Here is a 21527-nt window from a genome sequence, read left to right on the forward strand (position 1 = left end):
ACAATCATAATGGTAATGAATAGTAGGAGGTTATTTACATCATGACCGGAAGTAGTGAGAGTAGTGGACATTCACATTTACTAAATTTTATAACAAAGGGAATTTTATGTATTATCCCTAAAAAGAATCCGGAAAGCCCATACAAATTAATAAAGTTGTTTCACTTTCTACTTTCTACTTTCTACTTTCTACTTTCTACTTTCTACTACACAAAATTGTTTATTTACGTTACCCAATCATGGAACGTGAAAACTTATGAAATCCAGCGTGTCCAAATAAAAAGTGTTTAACACATTCACTCCGCACTCCACCATAAACACCGCGTTTTCTGTGTCCTTCGGGTCCTACATCTGACGGACGGCGTTTACCCCTCATTTCCCTCTATCTTCCTCCACAATTCACCTACTCTTCCCGGCAAAAAACCCTAACCCCCAAATTCTGCAATTTTCCTATCAAGAGCTTCGTCTTTATTTTTTTAGTGAGTGGTACTCCTAATTTTTGCCAGTGGTATAGTAGTAATACATGGATCGAGCTGAAACTGGCAATGCATCGATTGCCAGGAATTTTTGCTCATAAGAAACGCGTCGATTCTAAGCAAAAGCGTGCCGTTTCCTCTTCCGTTAAAGCAAAGCCGAAACTCGAGCGCCTCAACGCTCGCAAAGATATTGATTACGACCCGTGTATGCTTGAGTTCAGCGGCGATAATAAGAGCTTTCGAATCGAAGGGCATGATAGTGAATTGCTTGATAATTTTTTTGAAAAATTAGGGTTTTCTGGTCCTGATGATTTCGCTATCCCTGCCGCTGAATGGGATGCTATGCAGTTGCGTTCCTCTGCCTCATCGGAGGTAATTGGTCTAGGTAATAACAAAATTAAGGATAATATTTTTGAATATTCTGATATTCCTATTAAAGCTAGAGATGTAGTTCAGCTACAAATTAGTGATGCGTCTAAAGCTGATACAATTAGATTAGAAGACTGTGTTACAGGGAACGGCATTGTTTTAAATGGAAATGAACCTGTAACTTTAGTTCGATGTGGTGGTGGTGGTGGAGGGATTAAGGGTGTAAGGCCACCACTTTTGGCTCCTCCGCCGGTCATGTCACTGCCAATTGTTGATGATGCGTCATGCTCTACTTGGGATATTTTTAGGGCATTTGGCCCGGAGGATCATAGGGAATCAGGGCTTTGTAGATCTGACGTTGTCAATGGTGATGCAGAACGTGTTAAGAACGAGGTGTATGATGAGGAGGAGAATAGTACTAGTAGGAGAAGAGTAGGAGTGAGTAACTTACTATCGGAGTCCTGTTCTTTTACCACTACTTCGAATGACGATGATTCTTCTAGCTCCACGACTGAGCGTATGTCAAGCATCTCACCGAATGGGAGATTCGCACGCTACATTACATACTGGGACAAAGGTGATCTCCTAGGACGTGGATCTTTTGGATCCGTATATGAAGGAATTTCAGAGTAAGCCTGTCATTTTTAAGTCTCATATTCAGTTTCTTTTTTGCTTTCCTATTTTGAGCATGATTTTGTAGAAACAAATAGTATTAGCTTTTATTATTGGGTTCTTTATTTGGTGGAGCAAACACTTTATTAGCAGCTACCCTCTTGTTCGTAATTTTGGTGCAAAATCTCTATTGCCTCGAAATTAACAGACTAGGAGATAAATTTCTGATAGCCTCCATTTTACTTGAAGGAAAGAATAAGTGCCTGTTTGTTAGTGGGAATACTGAATAGAGCTCCAAGGAATGAAGGTTTATATAATGTTTGATGTATTAAGATTTAAGATACCACAAAATGTTATTTGTGGTTCTAAATCTCAAGGGACTAACCATTTGGTAATGGAAGCTGTTAGCTATGTAATATAAAACAAAGTGGGTATGAGAAATACTATTTCTCAAGAGATTATCAATTATTAAGTAAATAGTTACTTGTGAATAGGTACTGTATGAAGATACTGTGTAATTTAAGGTTGCCTACAATTAGGAGCACACACTTAAATAATGTATATTTGTGACTACTTGTCGAAACTCAATAGACATAATATATTGGTTAATCTGACTATAAAATGTTAGAAAACTTTATGGCTACTAGGAATATTTGCCTTGTTCGCTTATGCAGTAATGACTTATTGATGTGTCCAATATGTTCCCCTCTTTTGATATATAAGTGTAAGCTTTTATTGATAGGAAGTTAGCACTGAGAAAGTGCTCCAGTAGCATTAAAGATTGTGCAAAGCACTGAACATGTCTAGAATGTCATTTACAGAAGTCAGGCTCGTCCTAAAAAAAAAATTTCATTCTCAAAAAGAAGTCAGGCTGAAAAGATGTTGGAGTAATCACCCAGAACATCAAAGGAAAGAATAGATTAATATGTGCTTCATAAAATTATAGTTTTCTAGCATACTCAATGTTTCAAATGTATATATTTTTTTCAGAAATTTACGACTTGCCGACTTGCTAAACCTTCCCTGCACTCTCATTTTTTAAAATTGAAAAGTAACCTCTTCTGTGTTCATATTGCTGCAGTGATGGTTTCTTTTTTGCTGTGAAGGAAGTGTCATTACTTGATCAAGGCGATGGGGGAAGGCAAAGTCTATACCAACTTGAACAGGTTGGTGACAATATTTTTTGGTGGTGCAGGAACTTATCAGAAATTATTTATCTGTGCAATTGGAAGACACCTTCAATAAAAAATAAAAGAAGTGTGTTGATGTGTGTGACCATCTCATCTAAAAGCTTAAGCTTTTAGAGAGAGCACACTTTAATTACTTAAATAAGTCTTCAACACACCCACGTGTAGGCTTGATTCTTTGATGACCCGAGCACGTAGAGATTCTTTCTTGGATAATGTGTGGCGGTGAGACTTGAACCCAAGACCTTTGCCTACTTTGGTACATTGTTGAAGTGTGTGACTATCTCATTTAAACGCTTACACTTTTAGAGAGAGCATGCTTTAATTACTTAATAAGTCTTCAACAAAGTGGAACAAAAAGAGGTATTTGGAACAAAAATGACCATCTTTCTATAACATCTGTGAAATAAGTTTGAATGATGAAGTTGATATAGAACTGAATTTTTCTCTTCTCTAGCAGCATACCAATCAATGTCAAACTAAAGTTTTTTTTTTTGCTGAAGAGGCTCAGTTTGTCTTCTGCCTCTTGCCTTACCCTGTTTCCTGGACCAACCATAGTGTAGGACCTAAAGTTGATTAATCTACTATTATGTGCATATGAAATTATCATTTTTGAAAAGGTGAAATTGTCATAATATTCCTAGATTCTCATGTTTACTCCTTTGTACTTTTTGGTGGCCTCTATTTTACCTTTGGTGGAATATTCACTGATTTGCTTTTGTTATTTCATTTGTCTTGTTCTTTTTAGGAGATTGAGCTTCTAAGTCAGTTCGAACATGAGAACATAGTTCGATATTATGGAACTGACAAGGTAATGCTTTCTTAATTTTGTGCTTCTGCTTGCTTCCCGAAGCTCCTCCTCTGAGAGGAACTGTTCTCTAGCTCTTTCCCTGTGAATGCTACTTTTGTATCTAAAAGCCTTTGGTCTGAAGAGTGCACATTATTGTTCACGCATGTTGATCCCATATGCAGAAATGCTTTTTACCTAGCCAAATTTCTTCTGTCTTTGGTCTGTATATCTCACACTCCCCTTTTGGCAGCTTAATGGTTTTTTTTCAACCTTTGAAATTGGTTTATTTTTTGTCTGTGTACGTCCTTTCAAAAGTTCACTTCGGTTGTCACATCTTTCAGTACCAAGACTAAACTGGATAAGCTAACTGTCTTAAAAATACTTCGATCTCTTTTACTTTGTATAGCAATCTTCTCTATGTACTTAATCTTTTTGCTCAACTTCTGGTTAAATTTTTTGCAGGATGATTCAAAATTGTACATCTTTCTTGAGCTGGTTACACAAGGATCTCTGTTGAGCCTTTACCAGAAATATCACCTTCGAGATTCGCAAGTATCCGTCTACACAAGGCAGATTTTACATGGTTTGAAGTATTTGCATGACCGAAATGTGGTTCACAGGTGACAAATCAGAACAACAAATGTTTGCTATCTATGCTGCCCCTTCTTTATATCAATTTTTTTAATCTGTTTTACCAATTTTGTTTGGTTTTATTCATGTCTTAAGTCTACTTTCATGATACACTGGATAGTGAATTCAGGAATTGAGCCAACTCTCCGTTTTGAGTAATGGTAGAAGTTGTTTGCAGATTGTTGCAAGTTATGACATTTAATTAATAATTTTGATTTACTAAATGTTTAATTTGTTGATCAATAAATTAAACATCGTGATTTAGTCATGCCAAGTTATTTAATTGACCTTTCTGGATCAGTTTTGTCGTCTGTTTTCATGGACTCTAGGATATTTGTATGAACTGTTTTCTCATCTGTTTTGGTGTCAAAGTTTAGGAAGATGAGGAATCATGACGATGGCGCTAATTGATCTGGATACTCAAGCATACTTAAGCTAGTGTGTGACTAATTTGTATTTATAAAGAAGAGGCGTGTGACTAGTTAGCAGCATAGTTATCTGGATTGTGATATGTGAAAGATGGTTGATAAAGTGGCCCTCTAAACAAAAATCTACCAGTCAAAGATCTAAAAATGAAGTTTATTCATTAAAGGTTTACATGAAAATTTGTTTTCCTTTAGTTTATAACCTTTTGTTTTACAATTTATTTTCTTGTTTTCAGTTGAAAGTGGTTGTTCCAATTCTATAAAAATGTCTGCAGAATAACTTTAATTTGTTCTTTAGGATTCTGATATTCTTGTATGTTAATTTTCTTGTAGAGATATTAAATGTGCTAATATATTGGTGGATGCTAACGGATCGGTCAAGCTTGCTGATTTTGGCCTTGCAAAGGTTGTAACATCATCTTGTCCTTGCCTCTCTTTTGTCTTTCTCATTCTGATGCTTTTATTGTCTTCCACACTTCCAGGAGTTTTAATCTTTTCATTTATGTGACAATTTCTGATATGCGGATTCATGCAACATGCAGGCTACTAAGTTAAATGATGTCAAGTCTTGCAAGGGTACTGCTCTTTGGATGGCTCCTGAAGTAAGCTTCGATTTATCTTTGATGATTAACAGGAAATTGGCTAATATATGTATGTAATTATGCAAATCACTCGAGGGGCCTGTTTTGGTGTGAATAAAAACATCAATTTTGGTGAATTTTCGCAACTTAATATTAATGGAAATCAGGTCTTTGAAGAGTTTTTTGCCCCCTCTTTTTTTAGAGTATAGTTGAAAGTGCAAATGAGTTAGGGTTCTTGTGTACTTTCTTCTTAGCAATCCGCCACATCAGTGTCCTGATGTGGTGCAAAATATGAACGGATTCTAGCATCATGGATGGATGAGGGTAAAAAAGCTAGACCAAGAGAGTTCGATTCGGGTAGGTAGCTGGAACATACACATTTTAACAGGGAAGTCAATGTAATTAATGGATACCCTTTTTTGATTGCATGCCTATAGGAACCTAAATGGACAAGGCAAAAGGCTAGAGAGATAGGTAACGTGGATTATAGATTATGATATTGTGGGATAGAAAAAAATAGGAATGTGATGGGAATTATTGTAGAACCACTACTTAAAGATAAGGTTGTAGGTAAAATGAGTTGGGGATAGGATTATTTTTGGGCAATGTTAATGCCCTTATATCACTAATCAGTGGATACCCTAAAAAAGAGGAGAGTTGATATTGCATGCCTACAAGAAGCTAAATGGATAGGGCAAAAGGCTAGAGAGATAGGTAATGCAAGTTATAAATTATGGTATTGTGGGATAGAAAAAAATAGGAATGTGGTGGGAAATATTGTAGAACCGGGACTTAAAGATAAGGTTGTATAGGTAAAACAAGTAGGGGATAAATTATTTCTGGGTGAAGCGCATGCACTTATATCACTAGTTAGTCATGCATATAATTTTGCAAGTTATAAGTGTATTGTTGCAAAATCGTTTTTACCACATAGATTTTGTAGTTACATTGTGGGTTGTCAACGGATTCATTATTTAATTTGAGATTCTTCACGCAGTCTACTAGTTTTACAGTAGCATATCAGAAAGTATCTTCTTTTCTTTTCTCTCCATGAGTTCAATTGGCATTAGTTTTAGGTGCTCATTATTATGACTCATCCTCTATGCAGGTTGTGAACAGGAAGAACCAAGGCTATGGACAAGCGGCTGATATATGGAGCCTTGGCTGCACTGTCTTAGAGATGCTTACTCGCCAGTTTCCTTACTCCCACTTAGAAAACGTAAACACGAACTTCATATTTTTGTCTTTTCATTACATTTTGATTGGTCAAACATGCTTTTCAATGGCTTTGATTTTGTAACCTCCTAATCCACCTAGAAATAGCTTGAGTGGTACTTGTTATTGGTAAAATCTGGACAAGTATGAACTGTTATTGTGGAAATGGTATTCGTGCTGCCAGATGAGGGACTATTACACTATCCCTTAATCTGGCAGATCTAATTCATGCTAAATGTAAACTATAATTGTTTTGAAATTTGATTGCTAGTTATTCACTTTGATTGAATTATGTGCACAAGGGTCTATTTTAGAAAGGATGAGTAGAATGTTCTGCTGCTGAAACACAGAGAGTATAATTAAACTCTTGATTAAGCTGTCTAAACCAAATTGTATTTGTACCTAAATGAAATGACTATTGAAATGTTGGGTTTTCCATGCCTTTTACCTCTTATATACCTTGGTCTTCTCTTTTTCCACTTATTCTAAGGTGAAGAATTTTTGGAGGTGTGCATCATTAGTGGTAGATGTTTGGGCTTTATGTTCTCACTCAAAATGTGTTTGTTTATGCGGTCTCATTATCCATTGAATTTCGAACCATGCGCCGCTGGACTTCAGGGAATTCTCGATTATAAAAAAAGTGTTTGTTTATGGTACTTTGCTTTGTTAAATGTTCTTTTGCTAGTTATATTCGAGATGGGTCGTTCTACTCTATTCTATTAGATTCCTAGATCCAATTATCAAACTACAACCATTTAATCCTCCCACTACTGAAAAAGTTACTATAATTATTACTTGAATTTCAATCAACCAGTCAAACTTCAAAACTTACTGCTAGTTGGTTTGGGATTCATCATCCATGGCAAACCAGGAGAAGAAAAGGGCAAAAGAACGGGGGAAGAAGAGAACAGGTGATAGAGAGAAAAAAAGGAATTAGCTGGGTTTTGATAAAAAGACCAAAGTGCCTTTGTAGTTAATGAATAGATAACATGAAAGTAAGGGTTATTTTGGAGAAAGAGAAAATGGGTACATTGCAATGTAGTATGTTAGCAAGACCCAATTTATATGTGTGTGTGTGTGTGTGTATTATTGATTGGTGGAGTTTCTTCTCTATATTGACTTAAAATGATAAAATTACTGAAATTCTTTTTCGGACATGGAGTGAAAATCTAAGTCTGTAAGTTTGGAAATTACTATAATACATGATCAATAGCTGTTTTCGTGTCAAATGCTATAAGTTCTTTTGTTAAATTTCTGAATATGTTCAGCTTAGAAAGTGCTATGCTTGTGCAATTGAGTTAGCTTGTTTATGAAAAAAGACAAAAAAAAAAAAGAGGGGGGGGGGGGATGATATCTGCTGATAATTTCTTTGATTGAACACCTTTGTGGAGATGCTGATGCGTGCAAATCTCACTATTTTTTTGGAGAGTGACCATATATTTTTTCTGTGGAACAGCAAATGCAGGCTCTGTTTAAGATTGGAAAGGGGGAACCTCCACCTGTCCCTAATACCCTCTCAATAGATGCACGAAATTTTATTAACCAGTGTCTTCAAGTGGATCCAAGTGCTCGTCCAACTGCTTCTCAGCTCTTGGAGCATCCTTTTGTGAAACGAACACTTCCCTCTTCCTCAGGCTCAGCTTCTCCTCACACTCTAGGAAAGAGGCTTTGAAACCTTGTTGTAAGTGCCAAATTTCCCTTGGTCATCTATTTTTGTTAGTGATAGTCAGTTGCTCAACTGTAGCATTAGAATTTCAAAATGCTACCATGTTTACCTTATTTCCTGCCATTGCTTCAGTTGAGTTAGCAAATGTTTCTACCATTTAATTGTAGAACTCAGTTTTAGTTAATTAGCACAATCATTTTATGAGTACTTCTGTTTTAGTCACTTGAGTCATCAGTGTATCACAAAATGATGGGCAATGTGAAAGAAGAAAGAGGTGTTATAGAACTAGAATTTCCGCCTGTGTCAAAATACATAGGGTTTTTCACGGTTTTTAAGGATAAAATCAACTGGTCTTCAGATTCTAGAGATTGATAAAAACTTACGGAACTGGAAAGTATAAAAAAAAATGAATTACTAATTCAAAGTGGAGAACTAAAATGCTTAAGTATTTTCTGAGAGAATCACAGTATACTGCTATATAGGTGAGACATTTTGGTTTGGTGGGGAGGAGCTAAAAAGGTTTCTTATTAATGAAAATGCTGCTTTGGAAATGAAAAGAAGAATATATATTATCACAGTCTCCTGAGATTTATACAGGCCTTTTTACGAGGGCCTGTAACCCAATGGATGCTTTAATTGATGGAACATTGGGCTAATCCAGTTGGTAGGGCTATGATTGGCAGATTACTGGTTCCCCCTGTCCAAGCATTGAGTTGGGCCATGTGGTCTGTGCGATATGACCAGTTTCGTGGGCTTTAGAGAGGAGGGTAATGCGTCAGGCTGGTTTCCGAATCCGCTGAGATTTAGCCCCTTTATTGGAAAGAACCTCTGAATTTAGCCTTTCATTTTGCTGACTCCTACGAAAATTATCTTTCTTTTCGCATTCTTCATAGATGTTTTGTAGTTTAACTTGTTACTTTCTCAACTGCACTAGTTCATACTTCAAGTGGCAAATACGATAATGATGCTGCTTTGGTAGGGATATAGAACTTCTTGCCTGTCTTATCAGGGCAGGTTCTTGTCATAGTCTTTTAGTACCACACACCTCTCTGCTATGCATCCTTGGATTGACTGTGATGTTTTATTACAATCTACTGGTCTCGCTAGACTTAGTTTTATTAGTAGATCTAAGGTATATTTTATGTAATTTCTCCTGCAGCTCTTTTCTTCCCATTGGATCCTCAAAGTTTTGGTGGAAGTAATCTGGATGCTTTTCTCAGAATCTGTATTTGAACACTGAGTTCAGGTGTTTGATCCTTTGAGAGCGCATCAAGAGCAGTTCCTACTCGTGGTCAATGCCTTTGCGGCAGTGTATGTTTGAGCCCCCCCTCTCTTCTTTCCGATTTCCTGACCTCTCTCTCTCACCCCATCACGGATGGAAAGAAGAGGTTAGGTATTGTGCTGTATATGTAGTTCAATTCGCTGTTAGAGTGTTTGAGCCAATACGGGATGTAAAGATAGATAACCCATTTGAAATGTATATATCACTAGAAGAGGTCCAGGTGTTGCTTTCTTCATCTTTTTCCATAATTTTTCCTTTTCTTTTCAGTTGTTTGTTATCTTGTGTAGGGAAACGTATTGTATAACTTTGCATTTCAATTTCTCTTATCGAGGGGAGACAAGAGGGGTTGCTCTGATGGTAAACAACCTCCACTTCCAACCAAGAGGTTGTGAGTTCGAGTCTCCCCAAGAGCAAGGTGGGAAATTCTTGGAGGGAAGGATGCCAAGGGTCTATTGGAAACAGCCTCTCTACCCCAGTGTAGGGGTAAGATCTGCGTACACACTACCTTTTCCAGACCCCACTAAGTGGGATTATCCTGGGTAGTTGTTGTTGTTCAAACTATACAAGGAAGTGACAACACATTCCTTTAACCAATGTGAGATTTTAAAACTATCTTGACATGTATTGCATGAACAATATAGTATGATGGATGTTTGACTCAAAAGATATCGAAACCTTTTTGAACAAATCAATCAAGGAAGATGAAGGAGTAAATCTTAGTTGGACATAATAAATTTCAAATCAAAGAGCTAATAGTATGGATTACATATAGGACAAAAAAGATGTAAATGATCTTATTGAAATTCAACACAGCTTTACATGTTCTTCTGTAGATTACTTCTTTCCTATTAAAATTACAAGAAGAGAGCTTCGGAGAGAGAAAAGGGGGAAGGAGCCTCCCATATCGAAGGTTTTTCCTTACTATATATATAGTCAATGCCCCCTTACCCTTTACTTGGTCTGACGCCCTCTTGCTTCCAATGTGTCTTGGTTGTCCCTTTAGGCGCTGCTCTTTCCAACTCGACGGATGTCGGGAAAGGGATGCAGAGTGGGTTATGTTATCTTTCACTGCCCGGTCATTTAGGCGGGACGTTGGTCAGTTCGGTCGTGACGATCAGATTTTGACCAATACAGTTAGTCCCTCCGTCTGTCGGGTCGTCCTCTGTCGGGCTCAGCAGACGGATCATGATTGGTACGAATTCGAGCGAAATCTGACTTCTGACTTTTTATTCCTTAGTTACATTACTTGGGTTTTAGGCGGAGTAGCGGCGTTCTTTCGACACCCATGGACTGTTGCGGCGGTTTTGGAACCAAAACGTCGTTTGGCATCAAAGCGCTATTTCGTGGTTACCGCCATTATGGCACACGTTCCTGGAGAACTGAAACGTTTCGTGCCCTATCAGATTCGATTGGTAACTCTTGGGTTTCGTGCTTGGGGATTTATGTCTCTTATAAATAGAGGGAGCTTATCATTCGATTGACAGTTCTTTACCTTTTACTTGAGAGAATTTTGCAGATATACTTTCTTTCTGACACTCCAAGTTTTCGTTTGCCCTTAATTAACTGAAAATCTTCATCCTTTCTTTCCGTTGTCTTTTTGCCGCCTCATCTGGACAAAATGGCTGGTGATTCCTCTCGCACCGATCTTTCTGCCACAGTTCCGGCACCGGAAAGTGCTGCTCAGGCTACCGGAGGGGTAGATACAGTGGAAGACGAGGAGTTCCCGTCAATAGTCGAGATTTTGCCTCGCCCTGGGAGAGAATTGGCCGACTTCAACAGTCACATCGGGCCGGAGCCGGAGCCTGTCCCTTCTGTTCTGAGAGAAACAGACATTGTAGAGTTGAAAACCAGGTGGGGGATCCCCGGCTACGTTGACATGCGACCGGCGGAAGGAACCGATATTGTTCACTTCGACCGTCCTAGGTACTGTGTATTTTACGCCTATCCCTTCTTGATTGGGTACACACTTCCTCTCCCTCTCCTGGTGGTAGACTTCTGCCGTTTTTATGAGGTATGACCCGCTCAACTTTCATCGTACCTGTACAAGTTGTTCCTTATGTTGCTCAAATTTGCGGAACTCGCTGGTCGTGAGATCACTTTGGACCATCTGCTCAGTATATTTGCCCCTTAACTCATCTGCGGCACGATGCTTCACATGCGTCCTCGGGGGTCGAAGAGCCTGGTGGTAAAAATGGACGACAGGACCAACCGCCGTTTTATGAGAATTATTTCTATATGCGGACTGAGCACATTGTGGCAGATCCGACGGGGTTCCTTGAGAAATGAAACTTTGCACGTAAGTCTCATTCTTCTAGTAGGGGATATATCCGACCATTTTTGTTAAAGTACTAAACTTTGTTGTGTCTTTGCATCCGAGAAATTGCCGCCTCCCCTTGTCGAAAATATCCGTGAGTGGGCGAGCGCTATTCTCCCTCATACGGCGGGGGTTCGCACATGGGCGGCCTTTTATGACAAGTATGGGCGCATGCCTCTTTCTGGTAAGATGTCGTTTCTATTCGCCGTTTTTCTCTTTTCCCTCTTTGTATTTAATTCCTCACGTGCTATTTGTTGATGTCAGGGAGGGTGAGCAGAGTGAGGACTCCTCCGATGGCTTTCCTGCATCCGACCTCATCTACTCACCCTGTCGCGGTACCCACAGCCGGACCTTCGTCGAGGGCTGCTTCAGTTGAGTCTGCGGCCTTGGTTACTCCTGCGAGGGCCGCTTCTCATGCCAAAGTCCCGACCCGTGTTGCTCGCCCGATGGGTGAATCTCCGTCTACTGGGGAAGAGGAGGGGCCATTGAAAAGACGGCGAGTGGAGTTTGAAACCGCGCCCCCAACAGTGATTCATCTAGACGACTCTTCTAAACGGGATCTGGAGAAGGTGTTGTCATTGCTCCCCCTATAGGGACGAAACCAGCCGTTGCCTCGGCTCAATCAGAGATTCCCACCGTTGTCGGTGGTCAGCAACCTATCGTGGCGGAAGGACATACTTCTGGGACCGCAGTTAGAGTTTCGGACGTACCCTCATCCTCTGTAGTTGGTCGTGCTCCCCCTTCGGCTACTGAAAGAGGGAAAGGTGTGGTGGTCGACGATTACGAATCCGAATCGGACCTCGACCATGATGACGTCAGGATGTTTGAGGAGGGCCTTACTCGCTCGGTGGTTCGTGCGAGAGGCTCGACCCGTATTCTTGAGATCCCTTCAGATACCAATCTCTTGGGGGACACGGAGGATCTGGTGCCGCAGTTCAGCATGTTATGCTCCGCAACCGAGAATGCGGCCCTTCGGTCCGTTCCTGATGTTGATTTGATGGATGAGGTGACCGCTATGGGCCTAAGGGTATGTTACGCTTACTTTCGCTTTTCCCTCACCTTTTTCGACGATACGATTCTAACCCGTCTTTACATTTTTCAGACGTGTATGGTGGAAGTGGAAAACATTCACATGGCCAACATTCTGGCCAAAATTTTCTTGAAGATGTTGGAGAAATATCGTCGCTACCGCAACAAGTGTCGCGAGATGCATGAGTGGCTGAAGGCAAACCCCGGTAATCAGGCTCTTGGTGCGGAGTTGGAGAAAAGGGACCAGGAGTTGATGTAAGCTATCCGCAGTAGGAGTGTGCTTGAGGAGCAACTTCGAATAAAGGACGAGGAGCTCGAGTTGGGCAAGGGAGTCACCGCAAAGTGCGAGCATTTGCAGGAGAAATTGAGGTCAATGCAGTCGGAGATGGATCAGAACTTGATCAAGGTCAAGGCGTTGAGCGTGGAATGGATGGGAAATTGACTGCGCTGGAGAACAAGGTCGCTAGGTTGGAGAGCATCGAGAGTGCTTGGTCCGCGGCTTCGGTGAGGGCGGCGGCCTTGGAGAACACCATCCGCATCCTCCAGTCCGAGAAGGAGTCGGAGAGAGCGACGTCTACCCTCATGGAGGCAAGGCTTGAGGAGCGTATTAGCGAGATTGACCAAGAGGCATCGGTTCTGGGAGATTGAGTCGCAGCACTGGAGGCAGAAAATGGGCGACTATTGGCTCAGATTGAATCTTCTTCCACCGCTGTTCCCCGCCACATGCACGAGCTTTGGGTTTACGTCGGAGCCCAACGGGATATATACAAGAGTTTGTGGGAGGCGGGTACTGTGATTGAGGTTGCATATGAAGAGGCGCGAGTGAAAGCGCAGGAGGCTCGCGTTAATTGCGGGTATGATGCGGCGATGCCTGAAGCTAATGGGGGCGTGGATGCCGAAGGAGAACTTCCCGGAGATGGTTGTGGAGAGAGTGGCGATGACGATGCAGAGTAGAGGGATAGTGATATTGATCTGTTTTCCGTTGGTTGTTTTCTTCCCAATTTTTCGTTCGTAGTCGATTGTCGTTGTTCCTTCTTTCTTTTTCCCTATGTTGTTCCTTTTTTTTAGACTGTTGATTTGGGTCTTATGTAATTCGCGACCATTTGCGCGGAGACTTTGTATAGAGGAGAATTTTTCGCTGTTATTTGTCTTGTATTCTACTCTTGTTTTCGTTTCGCGTGATTCCGGTGCGAGATAGATTCCCGTACGGCGAGTCCCGGTCTTTTGCACTTTCCGATAATTCTTAGCCTTAGGAGTATTTCGCACTTTCTCATTGGCGATGGCTTATGGCCTTAAAGGGTGTTATTTCGAACTTATCGAAATAGTAACCCGTCGTTGTTCGATCGAGGTCGAACTCTTCTTTTTGGCGAAGGCCCTTGGCCTTAAAGGGTGTTATTTCGAACTTATCGAAATAGTAACCCGTCGTCGTTCGATCGAGGTCGAACTCTTCTTTTTGGCGAAGGCCCTTGGCCTTAAAGGGCATTATTTTGAACTTATCGAAATAGTAACTCGTCGTTGTTCGGCCGAGGTCGAACTCTCTTCTTTTTGGAGAAGGCCCTTGGCCTTAAATGGTGTTATTTCGAACTTATCGAAATAGTAACCCGTCGTCGTTCGGTCGAGGTCGAACTCTTCTTTTTGGCGAAGGCCCTTGGCCTTAAAGGGTGTTATTTCGAACTTATCGAAAGAGTAACCCGTCGTCAGTCCCAGTTTTTGGAGAGCCAGACATTTTCTGGGAGAGTCCCAGTTCGTTTGACATTGCTTGCATCAAGGGGTGCAACGTTGGAGAATATGAAACGTTTCTATTTTGCTTAGGTTCGTTCTGCGCACACATTGTAGTCTCCTTGTCTGACTTCTGCCTTCCGGCTTGGAGATGTCACCGACGGGCGGTGTTTCGATTGCTTCGCAGTAGTTTTTCGTTCTTTAATTGAGATGTTTCTTTACTCGCTCGTCCGTGCGGCCTTTGTGTTCCTTCTTGGGCAAAGAGCAGAAGGTGCGTTAAAATGATACTTTCCTTGCCCCTACCCGGTGGTCCAATAGGGGAGAACGGGTTGGTAATGTTATTCGTCTTGTTTGGCATTTCGATGGTTGATGGGGCGAAAATTTCTAAATTTGGCGATTCTACTCGGCTCTCCTCCCCTTATCGTGCTGTGCTTTTTTCTCGCGTGGGTTGGATTTTTCCTTTGCTCTCTTTTCGGCGGGTGATCGTATTTCTTGTCTTTGATCTGGGAGAGACTAGAAAATTTCACTAAGAAATCCCCACAAACGACGCCAAATTGTTTGACTCAAAAGATATCGAAACCTTTTTGAACAAATCAATTAAGGAAGATGAAGGGCTAAATCTTAGTCAGACATAATAAATTCCAGATCAAAGAGCTAATAGTATGGATTGCATATAGGACACAAAAGATGTAAATGATCTTATTGAAATTTAACATTGTGTCTCCCATCGATCGATGGGGAGACAGCTTTACATGTTCTTATGTAGATTACTTCTTTCCTATCAAGATTACAAGAAGAGAGCTTCGGAGAGAGAAAGGGGGAAGGAGCCTCCCCTATCGAAGGTTTTCCCTTACTATATATATAGTCAAGGCACCCTTGCCCTTTACTTGGTTTGACGCCCTCTTGCCTCCAATGTGTCTTGGTCGTCCCTTTAGCCGCTGCTCTTTCCGACTCGACGGATGTCGGGAAAGGGATGCAGAGTGGGCTATGTTATCTTTTACTGTCCGATCATTTAGGCGGGACGTTGGTCAGTTCGGTCGTGACAGTCAGATTTTGACCAATACAAGGAAAGAATGTAGTTCTAAATCGCTTATACTAGTTATTTTGAGAGGTTGGTGAATGAGCTTGAGAAAGGAAAAAAGAAAGAGGGAAGAACGGAGGAAGATATCCAAGAGGACTTTAGAAATGATTTATTAGGATAATCTTTTCAAATTAGTCAGAGCTAATCTAGTACCAAATTCCTTTATAGCTTTTTAAACTTTAGGAGAATTTGTGCTTTATCTGGGAAGGTGGATGTAACAAAATTAAATTCATAAGAAATGACCCTAACTTTGAAAATTGGGCAGAAAAGTTGTACTGGTACTGCTACTATTTGGTTATAAAGAAAACGATTCATTTCTCATTTTAAAAATAGTAGTATTGTTTAATAGGGAAGCTGAATAAATTACTAATATCTGAACTAGTGATATATGGTTTATTATTGCGACTTGCGAGCATTATCGGGTTCAAAATATGGGATTTTGAAGAAGAATATATATATGTAGGATGAGTACATATTAACAATATCAAATTGACATTAACATTAAATTACTTTTTAGAAGCTATACACGTAATTATATGTCATTATTTTCGAAATTATCGATTAATTTATAGGTACTCCGTAGTGAAAAAGTTACCACGATAAAATAGTGGCGTCACAATGTGATAAATATGACTCCACCATGTTGCATCCAAGGGAATCCCTCGAAGCAACCCGACCCGTAAAATCACTGTAAATTGGGCGCAAACGTAGCGAAACAGGAGAGAGACCAAGTGCTGGACGCAAACCCTCAAATCTTCCGGAAGGTTAGCGAAGAAAGTTTAAGAGGAGCTAGGAGAGTAGTAGGGTTCACACGCACTCTCTCTCTCTCCTTTTTTCTCTCTCCTCCGTACTCATTTTTCTCTTTGGAATCATATTTTGAATTCGACCGAAATACAAACGTAGAGAAACCTACAACCGTGTTACCCTCTCGTCGATTCAGGTACATTTATTAAAGATCCCTCTTTTTCTGATCCGTTTTTGTTACGAAGTTTCCATTTTCTAGATTTCAATTGCTTGATTTACTGCTCTACTTTGATGTAGTTCTGCAGATATTTTGTATTACTTACGTGTGGGCTGTTAATTTTGAGCTAACTGCTTTCGATTTTATGTATTAATTGCATTTATTAGGTTTGCTTTGTGTGTTAGTGTTTACAAATGGGGGGGGGGGGGGTTGCCACAGTTCTATTAGTTGAAGAATGATAGCCTACTTTTTCAATGGACCTGCAAAATACACGTTTTTATCCATATTCAAAGGAAAAGTACACCATGCATTTCGTGTTTAGAAACCACATGCGCTTTGCTAATTGTTCCATAACATATTCTAAATCTTTCAAGACAATGTGAAAGTTAGCAACAAGACGTGTTATGGATTACATTTACCTAAGAGTTTCAATCTTAATGGTTGAAATCAGAAAATGGGTCTCTTTTCTTGTTTGGAGATTTTCTAAGAGGACCTTCTGGCTTGCATTTTCTATTTGGAAATACCTTATTAGCCGTGTCTAACCATAAGGGGAAAAAAGGTGACCCCCTTCAAAATTAGGGCGAATCTGGGAGTTAATTGTACTTGTTTGAAGTGATAAATAAATGATGTCGGGGATGTAGGTTGGTGCCTTGTTGTATAGGGTAATAAATGCTAATGTGATTAACTTTTACTATTGAGGTATTATATTCTATTGTTCTGTTCAGTATGTTAGAGGATATCTTGTATAAATTGTTAATGGCCTAGTTAGAGGATAAAGAGCCTGGAACACAAATTGGAAGATCATTATTCTCCCAGTTGAATGACCTTTCTGCTCATATTTGAATTTTTTTCTCCCAGTTGAATGACGTTTCTGCTCATATTTGAATTTTGTTCATGCACAAATAATGTTCTTTTCATATTTTTTCTATTGCAAAGTGCCAGAGTTGGGATATTGAAAGAGATTTTGATCCTTCGTGTTCTTTTATAAGTTAAGCAATCTGGGCTAGTAGATTGTTTTGCCCTTTTTTTTTTTTAACACAAATACTAGTTTATATTTAGTATAATATAAAATTTCTGTTATCGGCTTGTTGGCAGTTTGCAGTTGGATTAGTATTTTGGATAATATAAAAGATTTTTTTGATAAAAAGGTAAAAGATTATATAAAAAATGTTGCAACCATATTTTTATTCCTTTCTCCTCTGCCACCATGCCGTTAGAAGAGCCCCCCCGGGGGGAGGGGGGTGGGGTTGGTATCACTCTACTCTCTGTTAATTGATGGTTCAAAGGTATAAAAGAACTATAGTTCATAACTATGAAAAATCTTGCCTTTTGAACTGCGTAATATCCACAATCAAGACTTCATAATATATAAAAACATATCTTGCTTATGAAATAAGGTACAAAAAGGTTAAAACCCATATATTAAAGCCATTAATTTGCTTGCATTATGCATTCACATACTTTTATTAAAGATATGGTGAAAATCTTCCCTCTTGCCAATATTGTGTTAAAAAAAGACTTCTTTGATTAGGCACCCAAGGGTGTGACCTTAGTTGTCAATAATGTGGTGCAAACCTCGGATGTCAGTGTTCAATCCCAGTAGGGAGACAAAAAACACAGGATCTTTTTCCATCCGCCTTAGTTTTGTAGGACAGAGTTACTCAGTGGGAAGTAGCTCGTACCTCATGGGATAGTCGATGTGCATGCAAGCTGGTCAGGATATCACCATTATAAAAAGTACTTCTTTTTTGTGTAATTAAACTTCCCTCCAACTTTAGCCTATAGACATTCTCTCAATCCTTTTATAGAATCATGACATTGACCAGTGATATTAGAAAGATGATGCCTATTTTGATCTCTAAATTATCTACCTCTAATTCTTGTGTTATTTCTTTTTTTTTTTTCCTCAAAACCTCCCCTCCTGTTTTCTTGTCCTTTTTTCTCTTTTCTTTTCACGTGGTTTGTTAACTTGAATTTATGTTATTGTTCTCATTCTTTTCACTTGAATGTTTTACCTATTATTCTTTATCAAAAAAGAAAATGTTTACTTGCGGGTGCGGAATGCTAGTCTAAAATCATTTATGATCTAAATCTAGGCTCTTTATGAATTTTCCTCAAATATTGTGATGCACAATTGTTTTTTAGTTTTAAGTGCTCGAGTAATTGAGTCCCCTCTCTTTTATTTTCAATTTTGTAGGTTGAAGTTTAAGTTTTCATTAGCATTTAGAAAAATACTACTCTCTCCATCCCAATTTATATGTCACTCTTTCTTTCTCAGTCAGTCCCAAAAAAGTCACCTTTCTTTATTTAGAAACAATTTATCATTAGAATTCCTACTTTACCTTTAATGAATTGATTTACATCCATACAAATATATGTGGTTTGTTCTAGACCACAAGTTTCAAAAGTGTTCTTTTTTTTTCTTCTTAAACTCTGTATTGTGTCAAACACCACCACATAAATTAGGATGGAGTGAGTAATTAGGAGCATTTTTCTCTTTTTAAATTTTAACTTTTATTTTGTAGAACTCTATCATTCTTCACTATTATCAATGGATGCATTTTATAACTATTTTCTTTTGACATTTTAAATAACCTTTTACATAGGTGAGTCAAATAACATAAATGAAAAAGAGAAGCTCATGCACATTATAGTACCAAAAAAAAAAACTAAAAGAGGAAGTTGTTAATTAGAGGGCAAAATAGACATTGTATTTCTGAAATTGCCTGTCAGTGGTCTTGAGATAGAGTGGGAGAATATCTATGGTCTACTCTCGAAAGTCGGCAGGGAGAGTGATTTTTAACAAAATGCTGGGGGTGAACTATTTTCACCTGTTAAAGGCATAAACTTCTTGGCCCACTGGAGATGTTCTGAAGCACCACTATGTGTTGGATGTTGGGTTCTTTAGTGAGAGCACATTTGTGGTCGTGCTGGTTCAGTAGATGAGCATTTAAACAGTGGAGATATTCTGCCCTACTTCATAAAGTGGATCGAAAGATGAGATATTGTAGAGAGAGGGTGCCAATAATTCAGTTCTCAAGTTATGTTTATCAGCATTGTGTTACTGAACACCTTTTTGGTAATTAATAAAAAATTTTATCCTCTAGCTTTCTTTCATTTAGGGCAGCAATTTTTCTGTTTTAAGAAAAACTTAAATGAATACTTGTAAAAAAATAAAAAGAACTAACAACATAAATGAACAGGCCAAAGCTCCAGGTGCAGGTTTATGAAACATTGAAACCCTTGCACGATATCTTTTTCCTTCTTTCCAGTTTTTGTTTTAATAGTTTAAGTTGTTTCTTTGTTCCCTTTATTTTGGGGATAGGGACTGTATCTTCTTTACCAGAAAATGACAAAAACTAGCAAGGTGCAGCGGGTACCTGGTTTGCTATCTTGCCGCTCAAAGGTGTGCAAAAAGATTCAAAAGGAGAAACGACCGAAATCATCAGAGAAGAAAGAATGGGAAGGGGCAACTTGCTCAGTTTGCATGGAGCATCCTCACAATGCAGTGCTGCTGCTGTGCTCTTCTTATGACAAGGGATGTCGTCCTTATATGTGTGCCACTAGCTGTCGTTTGTCGAATTGTCTTGAGCAGTACAAGAAAGCCTATGCGAAAGTCACTTCAATTGAGGGCTCTGAACCAGAGTTGCTGTCAATTGATGATCCAAATTGCTTGTCAGGAGCAGGTTCTTGCGCTGGGAAGTCGGTAGTTGAACTTCTATGCCCACTCTGTCGTGGGCAGGTGAAGGGTTGGACGGTTGTTGAACCTGCACGCAAGTATCTAAATGCAAAGAAGAGAACATGCATGCATGAAAATTGCTCATTTGTTGGGACATACAAAAAGTTAAGGAAACATGTAAGGCGGGAGCATCCATCAGCACGCCCCCTCGAAGTCGACCCTTCACATGCAGAGAAATGGAAGAAGCTTGAACACGAGAGAGAGTTGAACGATGTATTTAGCACAATCAGATCGGCCATGCCTGGGGCAATTGTAATGGGAGATTATGTAATAGAGGGTAACTTTGGAGGCTTCCACAGAAATTTTGGATTAGATGATCACCTCGGTGACACTCTTTTTAGGTCGGAATCTAATGGCATTCCCTGGAATGATATTGTCCACTCAGATGATGTTTTCGATGATGGCTATCATTCGTTTGATGAGGATGATTTTTTCGTCAATCATTCTGGCAGTGGGGCTGCATCTAATGTTTTCAATAGGATTTCTCGACTTCGTAGCAGGCTCTTATTGGGAAGATCAAGGAGGCGGCAACGACATCGAGCGAGTAGCAGAATTCGGTGATTTATCAGGAAAGAAGTTCATGAGCGGTTGGGATGATAACATGTGTTTATTAGATAATGACTTTCTTTGTCACAACACAGAGAAAAATATGTCAGGAAATCCATGTTTGGATCCTAACCGCGGTTGTTGCAGTTTCAAGAGGATTGATGACATTGTTTACAGCAATTTGGAGTTCCTTTAATTGCCTGTAAATTGGAACCAGATTGCATAGTAAAGTAAATTCAACCCTCCTCTCTACTGCTAGGTACTAAATTTCATGAACTAGGACAATAGTTTCATAAATTTTGAGTTGACTTCAGAGAATTTTATTTCTCTCATTGGATATACATCCTTCAGGATTGAAGGGTGCGGTATTTATGCACGGAGTTAATTTCATAATCATGAACTAGTATTTGCTCGTATTGTGTTGTTCTGTACTTTGCTGATTCGTTTAAGAAGCTGATTTTAAAATACTTGTCCTTATGTTTTACCGGCTTGCATTGGCTACGTGATTTATCATCCTTTTTTTTTTTTAATAGTTTGATTGGTCTTTCCTGCTCCTCGTTGGCCTTATTTTTTCTTCTAATAATGACTCAAAATTAGAGGGCATTTTTCCCCTTCCTCTCTCCTTTTTTCTTATAATGTCTTAAAACCTTGCGGTGATGTTGGTGAAAGGTGGCTCAGTTGCCCCCGCTACCTCTCATAACGTTTGGACTTCTTAATCTGTTCCGTATAATGAGTTGATTTTTCTCTAATCGACAACTTATAACTATTTATAAATATAAAGTTGGGAATGACAAAGGTGATGTGGCATATCTCTAATGAGCAAATGCGCTTTTCTTTTATCTCCTTTTTTTGACTTTTTCTCCCCTTTATTGTTTCATAAGAGGTAAAGAAGACGTCTTTTGGATT

The 21527-nt window shown here is 39.3% G+C and overlaps 2 protein-coding genes across 2 annotated transcripts; both read left to right on the top strand.

The window, feature by feature from the left end:
- The first annotated feature begins 304 nt into the window (after positions 1 to 304).
- LOC107795279 (mitogen-activated protein kinase kinase kinase 1) lies at positions 305 to 9467 on the top strand. The gene is made up of 9 exons (XM_016617888.2): positions 305 to 1473; positions 2538 to 2622; positions 3392 to 3454; positions 3896 to 4053; positions 4822 to 4894; positions 5031 to 5090; positions 6178 to 6288; positions 7741 to 7965; positions 9110 to 9467. Exons 1-8 carry the CDS (start codon positions 545 to 547, stop codon positions 7954 to 7956), a joined length of 1695 nt encoding a protein of 564 aa, XP_016473374.2. The 5' UTR covers positions 305 to 544; the 3' UTR covers positions 7957 to 7965; positions 9110 to 9467.
- Positions 9468 to 16039: 6572 nt separating this feature from the next.
- LOC107795277 (uncharacterized) lies at positions 16040 to 21086 on the top strand. Its single transcript, XM_016617885.2, has 2 exons — positions 16040 to 16315; positions 19662 to 21086. Exon 2 carries the CDS (start codon positions 19686 to 19688, stop codon positions 20634 to 20636), a length of 951 nt encoding a protein of 316 aa, XP_016473371.1. The 5' UTR covers positions 16040 to 16315; positions 19662 to 19685; the 3' UTR covers positions 20637 to 21086.
- The last annotated feature ends 441 nt before the right edge of the window (positions 21087 to 21527 follow it).

Source organism: Nicotiana tabacum, chromosome 10 (assembly GCF_000715075.1).
Source record: "Nicotiana tabacum cultivar K326 chromosome 10, ASM71507v2, whole genome shotgun sequence".
NCBI lineage: Eukaryota > Viridiplantae > Streptophyta > Magnoliopsida > Solanales > Solanaceae > Nicotiana > Nicotiana tabacum.

What these genes read in the sequence shown, in the direction of transcription:
- LOC107795279 (XM_016617888.2), top strand. Translation starts at nt 545, where the DNA reads ATGCATCGATTGCCAGGAATTTTTGCTCATAAGAAACGCGTCGATTCT. An exon ending in GTATATGAAGGAATTTCAGA is followed by an intron (nt 1,474 to 2,537) that starts GTAAGCCTGTCA and finishes ATATTGCTGCAG; the next exon opens with TGATGGTTTCTTTTTTGCTG. An exon ending in GATATTATGGAACTGACAAG is followed by an intron (nt 3,455 to 3,895) that starts GTAATGCTTTCT and finishes AATTTTTTGCAG; the next exon opens with GATGATTCAAAATTGTACAT.
- LOC107795277 (XM_016617885.2), top strand. Translation starts at nt 19,686, where the DNA reads ATGACAAAAACTAGCAAGGTGCAGCGGGTACCTGGTTTGCTATCTTGC.